The sequence below is a fragment of the Zeus faber genome (assembly GCF_960531495.2).
Source record: "Zeus faber genome assembly, chromosome: 17".
NCBI lineage: Eukaryota > Metazoa > Chordata > Actinopteri > Zeiformes > Zeidae > Zeus > Zeus faber.
Window position 1 is genome coordinate 11690184 of NC_137204.1, and position 10583 is coordinate 11700766.

The following is a 10583-nucleotide window of genomic DNA, read 5'->3' on the forward strand; positions in this document are numbered from 1 at the left end:
GACCTGGAGGGTACATTTGTTTCCATAAAGATATATCAGTCACAAAGACTGTGCTTACGCTCTGCCTTTCAAAGTGGTAATATTACCCTTATGATTCATGATCGGTAGCATTAAAACAACGTTACACTCAACAAACATTTATTAAAAAGTCTTAAGAATCCTTTTGGAGAGATTTTATTAAATTAATTCATTTTAGAAAACAAAAAACAAAAAACAAATAACCCCAGATATTTTACATTGCCCGTCAAAAGTCATTTACAGCCCAACTATGAGTCACATTTTCAATCCTAATATAGGTTTGTGTACTTCAACCACCTCTCCATGGGGGTTTGGGGGGGGGGGGGTGTCACTGGCAGGCCAACGCCCGAGCCTCCGGGAGGACAAAGAAGGCAAAAGAGTATCCGGGCAGCTGTAAATGTTCTCCCGGTGGCAGGAAGACGCCTTTCAGGTCAGGGAGAGTTTTGTCGTCCACCATCTGCAGCAGTTTTCCATTGAGTGTCACAGACCTGCAAATTAAGGACATGGAACATTTTTATCAAGGTGAGAGTTGCTTATGGGTGATAGGGCCTAGTACTATTCAGTCATTGCTAGTTAATCAAGAATCATTTTATTACTCTCCTCACAGATACACTGCACTCAACACATGCATGCAGGGAGTGGTGGCTGGAGAAATTCAGCCTCTGCATTTATCCCGTTCCAATTCCTCCCTCCAGGGGGTGCCCTTCACTATGGTTTGTGCCCGGGGACCAATTCCAGGTGTGAATCCATGCCGTGGTCAGGGACAGGACTGAAGTGTTTTGCATGTTTTTTTTTAATTGGGGTCCCCTTTTTTTTATGTTGGAGGAGACCCATGGGAGCACGGGGAGAACATGCAAACTCCACACATAAAGGCCCCTAATCCAACATCACCCCTGGTGGGAATTGACCCACGACCTTCTTGCTGTGAAGCAGCAGTGCAATGCACTGTACCACATTGTGCCCACTGACTAACTAATAAATTAACAAAAAAAAAAAAAGATACATTTGTTGTTATTTATTAATACTTATTGATTAATCAATTAATTGGTTTGTTAATCAGTTGATTTGTTGATTCATCAACTTTGTACTATTAATAGCTGTACTAACAATATTAAATAAAATATTAACAAGTAAGCTCAGCTATTACAGTGTCAGTCATACCTGGAATAAAGCCCTTCCTTAGTGGGCTGGTTGGACTGAAGCACATAGGCGTCCACTGGACTGTCAGAGGCCGGCGCAGGCAGCGCGATCCTGGCTGGTTTATTACTTAAATTCAGGGCTATCAGTGTGACCGATCCATTTCTGTAACTTGCGCTTAAAGAAAAAAAGAAAAACTTTATTTATTTACATACATACATATATATATATATCTATAGATATATATATATATATATATATATATATATCTATATATATCTATAGATATATATATATATATATATATCTATATCTATATCTATATCTATAGATATAGATATATCTATATCTATATATATCTATATATATATATATATCTATAGATATATAGATATATAGATAGATATATATATATATATTAATGAAAATGGACAGATAAAATAAAATGGACGTCACACAGTAAAAATCTTACAGAAATACCTTTTCCTGTTTGTGCAGTGCAGATACACCCGTAGTAGTTTTCTTTTGCCATGGAGTACAAAACCAGAAAAAATCTCCACGCTCAAAACCTCCCGTCCAACGAGTCTTTTGTACAGAACGGACAGCCAATAGTCCTTGAGAAAATATAAATGCATAGAGAGAAAAACAAAAACAAAAACAAAAAAAACAAAACACAACACAATTTGACATATGGTAACGTCCTCAAACCAAAGGAATGTTTTTATTTTTAAATGCTCAAATGCTTACAGGTAGAGGTTCCAGATCGTCATCGACGAGGTGATAGCTTCCAGAGCCAATGAAAACTTGCCTGATGACAACATCCATGCCTATTTTGGCAGCGAGTCCCAATTTATCCAGCCACCTGCATTTTAACAATACTTAAAGAACATAGGCATTCTAATAATACGTAAATGCAAATGTAATTTATGGAGAAATTGTACATGTTGCCTGCAGTAACACAAAAAGGCATGAGTACTGTAGTGCTGTACTTAGGATGTTCTAGTTGGTTTGATTTTTGTGAGATATACTTTTCCTTTTCACTTTTTTACACCCTTCACAGTATGACAAGAATCCAGGAGTTTTCTGTTTGTGTCACAAGACCGGTCCTCCCAGATAATCAGTTAATGTAATCACCGGCATATTCCCAGGATTTCCTCCACTCTAACGTCCCATGTGACCCGACTTAAATTACCATGAACTTCTTTTCTCAGGCATCGAATAAATAAACAAATAAATAAACAAACTCACATAAATCCAGCCACAAACGTGTCAGAAAGCCCAATTGCGCCGCCACCATAGGCCGAGCTTGTCTCCCCCAGCCACACTTTCTTCTGCGGGGTCACCAGGTTTACTGTCTGGGGGATAAAAAACTTTATTAATTTTATTGCTCTCACATCATACGTCCAAAAAAACACAATAAATAATATAAATAAATAAAAACAGTCGTTTTTTTGTTTCCTAACCTATAAAAAAAAATTGTAAAATAAAATAAAACAAAGGGTACCTCCAGGACTTCATTAGTCTTCAAGATGAGCGTGTCCAGAACCTCTGGATCGAGGAAATCCTCCAGGGAGGTGTCTCTTCCATTCACATAGTACCTAAAAAATGTAAATAAAAAATATTTTAAAAAGATTGTCAAGAAATAAATCTTTGTCGTTGGGGATCATGCATGTTATTTTACAACTACGGAAACAATATATATAAAAAAATAATAATATAAAAACGTACTGGTGCCAGGTGCACGCGTCAATCACCTCTGAAGCGCTTTGCAAAAACCTACACAGATGAGAAATGGCCATTCAGGATGATTAATATGTCATGTTAAGGGGATTAATATTATTTTTATTCTTTAAAACACATGGATCATATGAACTGTTCTCAAGAACAATTAGAGGTTTGTTCTAACAATCAGTTGTCATAACAATAAACTGAGTGAATCCGACCACAAGACTAAATCTGAGGCATGAATGTCACATGTGATAATAAAACTGTAATAGCTTCATTCGACTCTCCTCAAACACTATTTTAATATGTATGTATCCTTTGCAGCTTGGTTATATACATCATGTTTCATATTAACAAAAAAGGGAGATCTTACCCCTCCAGTAGGTCTCTTCTGTGGTCACGAGGTTGGCTGATATCCGGGCCGTACAGCCCAGCGTTGTGGTAAAACTTGGATTCTCGTAATATCTCTCTGAGGTGAACAAAATCCTGCCCTAGCTGATACCCGTCCACACGGACACCGGCCTTCTTCTCATAGCTATTGGGTTCTGTTGAGGCAGGGAGGGGATGGCGGTTATTCTTCAGTTGTTCTTGGCAGGGATATCGTTCGTCTGGTTGTCCTTACACCATTTAGACGGCAGTTAGTGACGCAAGACCTGCAAACGGTCCCTACGTGGCCAACTCATCTTTTCATTTAAAAAAGGCCCGAGGCATAACTCGTATTGAATGTGACTTATTTATACTCTGCATTCTTCCGAAATAAAATACAGGTACTCCTCACTTAACAACCTAGACCAGCTCTCTGACATGTCTGTATTGTACACTGTGTACAATACTGCGGGATCTCAGTGTCAAGCATCTCATCCCCCTTTATACACTATATGTGCTATATACACTGTATACACTACAGTATATATACTATAAACACTATATATACACTGTATACACTACAGTATATATACCATATACACTATATCCACTACAGTATATATACTATATACACGATATATACACTGTATACACTATATATACAGTATACTGTATATACTCTATACACTATATATACTATACTGTATACATCTCATCACCGTTCTCAGTCTGTCTCGTTCCCGCAGTCCGTCACTACACTAGCATTCGCAATGGCCACGCCCCCTTACCGTGAAATAATGCTATATACACTTTATACATTATATAGACTGTATACATCTCATCTCATCACTGTTCTCAGTCTCATTCCCGCAGTCTGTCAGTATTCACTACTCTAGCGTTCACAATGCCCCCTTACCGTGAAATAACACAGTCCTCGCTTACCGACCAATTCGCTTGACGACCTGGTCCTAGGAACGGAACTCGGTCGTTAAGTGAGGAGTAGTCCTGTAGTCTGACAGAATTAAATGATTCTCGCCAGAGTTCCATTCACGAGTCAGAGCTGAACCGACTCCATTCGAAAAAAATCGATACAAACTCTTACAGCGTTTAAGGGCCCCAGCTCCAAAGAGAGCTGAACCTTTCGTCACCAGCGGCAACACGAAATATCCGTCTCATAAATTGTTCTACTCAAACTTAAAATTAAAAATAAAATAATTCAAATGATCCAAATTTCAACCCGGGAAAAGCCCGCAGAGACCCGAGAATCCGTTTAACGTGGCATCATAATGGCCAAGCACAGACCTATGAATCCCACTGATCTCCTTACTACCAAGCAAACTACAAGACTTCAGTCGCCAAAAGCCTTTTTCACAATATGGTTTGGGAGTTCACCGTTGCCCAGCTCCCAGGACATCTTGTAGTGTTTGGATTCACAGTACTGGATCAAGGATCTGGCGTTGCTGCTGTTCCAGACATTGCCGGGCGTCCTGAGCAAAGCGTTCAGGCCAAAGATTAGGTCCATCTTTGTGCAGTTGGCAAAAGCGTACAGCAGATCCACGTCATATTCTGCAAAAACAACAAATCCAGAGTTTAGATACATAAAACCGTTAGTGTACCAGGAGGTATACATTTGGGTCCTCGGTTGGAATACTACATCAAGTGATACTCAGTGGCATAATGTGATACACTGCAGTGGTAAACAGCCCTTATCGTATTTTACGATGAGCGTTGTGGTGCAGTTTGCTTTTGTTGATTTTACCTGTGAACTTCACCCTTTTGTACTTCCTCTCCAGATCCTCTTTTCGAAGGAGAGTTTCTTGTTGGACCCACTCCTTCCTCAACCTCTCCTCCAGTAATGGGGGCAACTCCAGCTTCTCGCAGCTGTCTATTTTTATTTTTTTTCCACAAAACAAAAGCATGGGGAATGTAAGCAACTGACCTGCCCGACCTAAAGCCCGCTTTACACAGAATACGACAAACGACAAGAACAAACCGGAAGTCCATTCATTCTTATGGAGAGTCGGATTTTTCAGAAAGCGGGGAATTTCTGCATTCCCATTTTTCAATTCATGCGACAACTTTCACGACCGGAAATGACGTCAGTCAAGGTTGTTGTTTTTTTGGAACTGGGCTTCAAACTCAGTCACGTATACTGTATATAATAATGACGTTACTAACGTAAACCTCACCATATTCACTAACAATAGATCACTTTTCATATAAGCAAATTGTATGTATTTTTCCAGATTTTTATATATAAAGGAAATTAAACTCCTGTTCATGGAAAATGGTTATTGTCCAGCTGCGCAAGCTACTCACTGTTGTACTGGGGAAAAAAATTCATCTCCCATGTTTCGACATTTTGTGTCAACGGCCACTAGAGGATACGCATTGGGTCTGAATTAGGAGACCATGGCGCAAACCATGTCCGTAAGGCGAACACATTTTATTCAAATAGAAAAGAAGTGGTGGAAAAAAATTTAAAAAAAACCCCACAAAAACAGATGAATTGAAGGGACCGTAATCTGATTTGGAATGGAATTTCACTTTACCTGCAGTGAAATCCGAGTTCTGATGATGATGATGATACCCATGTGACCGAATGGATGCAGGGTCGTAGACCATGAAATCTTGTCTGGTTCCCCCAAATCTTAAAAATGCTGGCGTCAATGCTTTCGCCAATGTCCTGAGTTTTGAGGACCTGGAAGATAGAGACAAATAAGATAAAGTGTTCAATGCCAATACAGAGAATACTGTCTCGGTAGAAATATCTTCCTGAATATATAGGGGGCTACAAGCTCCTGGAAAGCAAGATACAATAAAAAGGCACTGGAAAAATAATAATAAATAACCTTTCCATTCGAACAAGTGAAAGTTTAACTTCAGCGTCGTGATGAAATGTTCGGATGAGAACATGCCAGAGTTAAAAATCCAACACATAGATAAATCCTCATTTGAAAAAAACAAAACAAAAAACAACAACATCTCCCAGGATGTTACAGGACACGAAAACCCTTTATGCGGGACAGGAGGCGACCAGATACGTACCCTAGCAGGTACATGAACTTCCCCTCGACTACCAAACTGGCATCGACAGCCAGGGATAAAAAGCGCTCGTCCACGCTCCTCTGGACGCGCGAAACATCCCAAACAGCGCTCGCCTCCGGCGAAAGCGTGCCGTTTCGCCGGGGATCGCCGCTTGCCGCGGCGCTGAGGCAGGAGAGCAGAAGTGCTGCGAGCGGGAGCATGACCGCAGGACGCCCGCCGTTGTTGTCGTTTCCTACACGACGAGACGGCTCCGGAGCCCCCGACTTCCTCGACGCCGAGGCGGTGGACGGCGAGGGGGCTGTGCGCTGTGGCCGCGGGGGGGCGCGGGGCCTCGGGCCGAGCAGGCGATGTGATTGGCTCTCCGTTCCTTCGGGCGTGGCATAAACCAATTGTGCGCCGCTGGGGGCAGCTCGGTTGTTCATCCGAACGTAGTAGTACAACCACCGCCATTAATACCGACAATACAAACACGCAGAGACAATTAAAAAAAAAAAAAATAATGTTTTTAAAAAGATGAAAAACCTCTAACGCTAAAATAGCAGTCAAATAAAAAAAATAACGATGTTTAACAAAACAACGACAACGTAATACTTAAAATGCAAACACATAGAGAGCCTTACGTAAAAAAAAAATGACACCTAATAGTAATAATATAAACACAAAGTCACTCAAATGAGAAATAAAGCTGTTTTAAAAAGAAAAATACAAATAGGAAAATAATATTACCCAACTGGGAGAACGGAGACGATCTCATCACATTGCCCTGGCGGCCACGTGCCAGGGCAGGGGCGTGACGGGCAAGATGGCAGCCACCTGACGCATCGCTTCCCACATAGCTTTCACCCCGCCCGTCAGCAAACCGTCAGCCTATTGTGTGGCGTATGTACTGAGTTTGAGTTCTGGCACTGGGAGAGATAGGCAAAGCGCAACCAGATCAACACCAAGGGTGCAGTAGGCCGGGCGGCAGCCACGCAGACCCTGGTCCCCCAAACCCAGAGGCACCCAACCCACAGCGAACAGCCACAGGCACAGAGCAGCATGTCATGCGCCCCCACCAGGCCCCTGACCAGCCCCCGGCTGCCGGATATGCGGACCACGGAACGGCAGATGGCCCCCCACCCACAGCCCAGCCCCCTAACGATGAGTTCCCCGCGGACCGAGCGCACCAGAGAACCGATATCCAAACAACCAGGTGCGACGATGGGAGTCCCCCCCCCCCCGTCCCTGAAATGAGACTACCAAGGGAGCCCACCCAGAGTACACCCGGTCAGGCTCAGTTCCCCGCCCTGGTCCAGGACCAGGTGGAACGTCCAACCAGCCCCAGCACGACGGGCCACCCGCCCCAACATGGGACGTAGAAGGACACGCAAGCCCCACCACCCTGCCACGGGGCTGGTGATCCCCGCGGCACCCTGACCCGCCAACCACGGGGCCAAGATCCGACCCCACAAACCACACCCCCTACCCCCGGCCCAAGCCCCAAACCCCAACTACGCCCATAACCAATACACAGACGCCAGCTGCACGCACCCCCCAAGGGCACAGCCCCCCCTGTTAAAGTAAAACAGCTATAAACTTTGTTCGTGGACGGACTAATCGTCACAGAGGAAATCGGAGACAAATACTTTAGGTTAATAAAGCATTTCATCTTGTACAAGAAGATCCAAGGTTGTACAAGAGGAGCAGTTTCAGTGTAACAATACAACAGAAAGTCGAAGAGGAAACGTTTAATTTCTCACTGGAGAGCTGAGCGTTTATGCAGTCTTCTTGCAAAGGAGAAGCCGCTGGGATGGAGGTCAGCAGATGTCAAGACGCCCCTGCAAAGAGCATGCCGACATGACACTTTCATTGATGGGGCAGTTTTCGTTGAGGCTGACCATATGTTGATGTTTCCGTACTTTACGATTGAGACATGTTTCCTTCCTCCTCTTTACATTGAGGCACGGAAAGTGATTTGTTTATGTCCTTTTTAAGATATGAGCTCTTACTTAGCAGGGCCTTGAAGAAAAGTTATAAGTACACCTATAACGTACAAGAATCTAAGAGAAAAACACAGCAATAAAATGTGAACTCTGCTTAGCCTACAGAAAGAGAGCAGAGTACATACAGTAAATACGTAACAAAGTTTTTGTGAAAGGCACAGAAATATATATAGAAATATACAATTCTTATAACACCCCCCACCCCTGGAGGGGGTAACCCAGAGACAGGACCTCCATGGCAACACAACAAAGCGCCATGTCCTGACAGCCGCACAGCACTCATCCATCCACGGAGCCCACAGTGAGACCTGAAATACAACAACATCGCCCCGACCGAGGAAGACTCAGATGTTGATGGATGGAGTTATGTCATTGATAAAAGTAGCCCATATTATATTAAATGAATCAACCTTGTTTTTGGATATATTGCCAATAGTCTTTCCATTGAGATGTATTCTTTTAATAAATGTAACCAATGGGAGGTGGTGAGATTGTTGGGTTGCTGGTGTTTGGGTGTTGGGTCAACTGAGGAGAGGTCACCGTGTAGACATATACTGTAGACGGGGAACCTGGAATGCTGTGACCCAAACGAAAGATAGCCTCTTGGTGATGTCGGTCCAGATTGTTTGGATAGGTGTGCAGAGCCAGATGGCATGAAAGCAGTCATCTCTGGTATTGAGGGAACAATGAGAGCAAACGTCTTTATCCAGAATCCCATTTTGGACATTTTGTGTTGGGTGATATGTGCTCTGTGCAAAATCTTTTACTGGATGAAGGAAGCAGTCAATGACTGTGGTATGGGGATTGGGTGGTTTGAGCAGCCACACCTGACCTGGATCTGGGTAACTGGGATCAGGGTGGCTGCATACCTGTTGCTTGTTGTTTGCTCTAATGAGTAACAGTTAAAAGCCCCATCCCCACATACACTCAGGAGAGGAGCCCTGTCATGACACATGTCTATCTGCTCTGGTCTAATTCCAAATGGCCCACAATAAACTGGTGTGCCTACAACCCCGTCGTCTGTGACTCTGGTCCCTGAAACGCCACTTGAGTGGTAGGTGACACTGCCACAATGACCAACTACATGGGCTAACCTCAAAGGGCATAATGAGTAAAGACTAACACCCCACAAAAGTGGTATTACAGGAGCTGGGAACAAGGTAGAGGTCAAAGATCAAGCTTTGGGTGGGCTGGCAATATGCAAAGGATATGGGGGTTAATAATATCAAGGTGAGGCCAACAGTAGTAATTCCTGAGGGTGAGCCATGGACACACACAACACTGCTGGCAGACTTGTACCTGCTGGAGCTAAAATAGGCAGAGAGAGGGAAAGTGGAGCCCTAAACAGCATTCTCAGTCCATATTAGAGAGCACTACTCCCAGTACATACAAGCATATACAGATGGGTCAAAAGATCCAGAGCATGAGATAACTGGGGCTGCTTTTTCAGTTCCCGATAGGAAAGTTGTTGGAATAAAGCTTCAAAAGTCTAGGCAGTGGAGATGCTGGCAGTCCTATTGGCCTGAATGGGTTAGAGGAGAATAAAACAGGGAACACTTTGATCGGCTCTGATTCGATTTCAGTTCTCAAGAGCCTGAGATCCTTCAGCTCCAGCTGCCAAGATATTCTCTTCAAAGCATTACAAGTACATTCCAGACTCATTTGGCAAGGTATGTCATGTAATTGGTTTTATGTGGGTTCCGGCACATGTAGGTCTGAGGAGAAATGAGGTGGACAGATGAGCAAAACAAGCTTTATATAGAGACACCATCGATTTACAAGTCTCATTAAACAACTCAGAGATCAAGGAAACAATTTATAGTAAAGCAACAGAAGAATGGCAAGGGAAGTAAAATGCTGAAACAAGGGGAAGGTTTCTACAGCTTTAACAACAAAGTCAATTCAACATTAAGAAATATGGGTAGGTCAAGGAAAGAAGAGGTAATCTGCAACAGAATAAGGCTAGGTCATTCTTACTTAATCAGCACACTCAGGGGCGAAATTCACAAAGGAATGGATTGTGGCCATAAATAGCACCATGAATTGCGCATCAATTATACAGCTTTTTGCGCCCGTTTTCCCGCGTAACGGGGTGGAGATCCTGGGTTTTACCGAGTATTTTTAGGTTTCAGCTCTCTGAAGACGATCACACAGCAGAGCCTTTTTTTTTTTTCCGCCCAGTTAACACCAGGTCTCTACAGACCGTAATAGCATCACTCTAACTGCATGTGGCTATTAGCGCTTGTGTTTGTGTATTGGACGTTATTTGCAACCAGTCTCGTTTGCATAGAATGGGCCTATTTTGCA

At 43.2% G+C, this 10583-nt stretch overlaps 1 protein-coding gene across 1 annotated transcript; it reads right to left on the reverse strand.

Annotated features, from left to right (window-relative positions):
• Positions 1 to 231: 231 nt before the first annotated feature.
• Positions 232 to 6507, reverse strand: hpse (heparanase). The gene is made up of 12 exons (XM_080018250.1): positions 6295 to 6507; positions 5799 to 5947; positions 5006 to 5131; positions 4639 to 4812; positions 3254 to 3425; positions 2884 to 2931; positions 2660 to 2753; positions 2404 to 2510; positions 1903 to 2017; positions 1636 to 1769; positions 1180 to 1332; positions 232 to 506 (listed from the first exon to the last, which is right to left on the reverse strand). The coding sequence occupies exons 1-12, from the start codon at positions 6492 to 6494 to the stop codon at positions 347 to 349; spliced, it is 1632 nt and encodes a 543-aa protein (XP_079874376.1). The 5' UTR covers positions 6495 to 6507; the 3' UTR covers positions 232 to 346.
• Positions 6508 to 10583: the final 4076 nt, after the last annotated feature.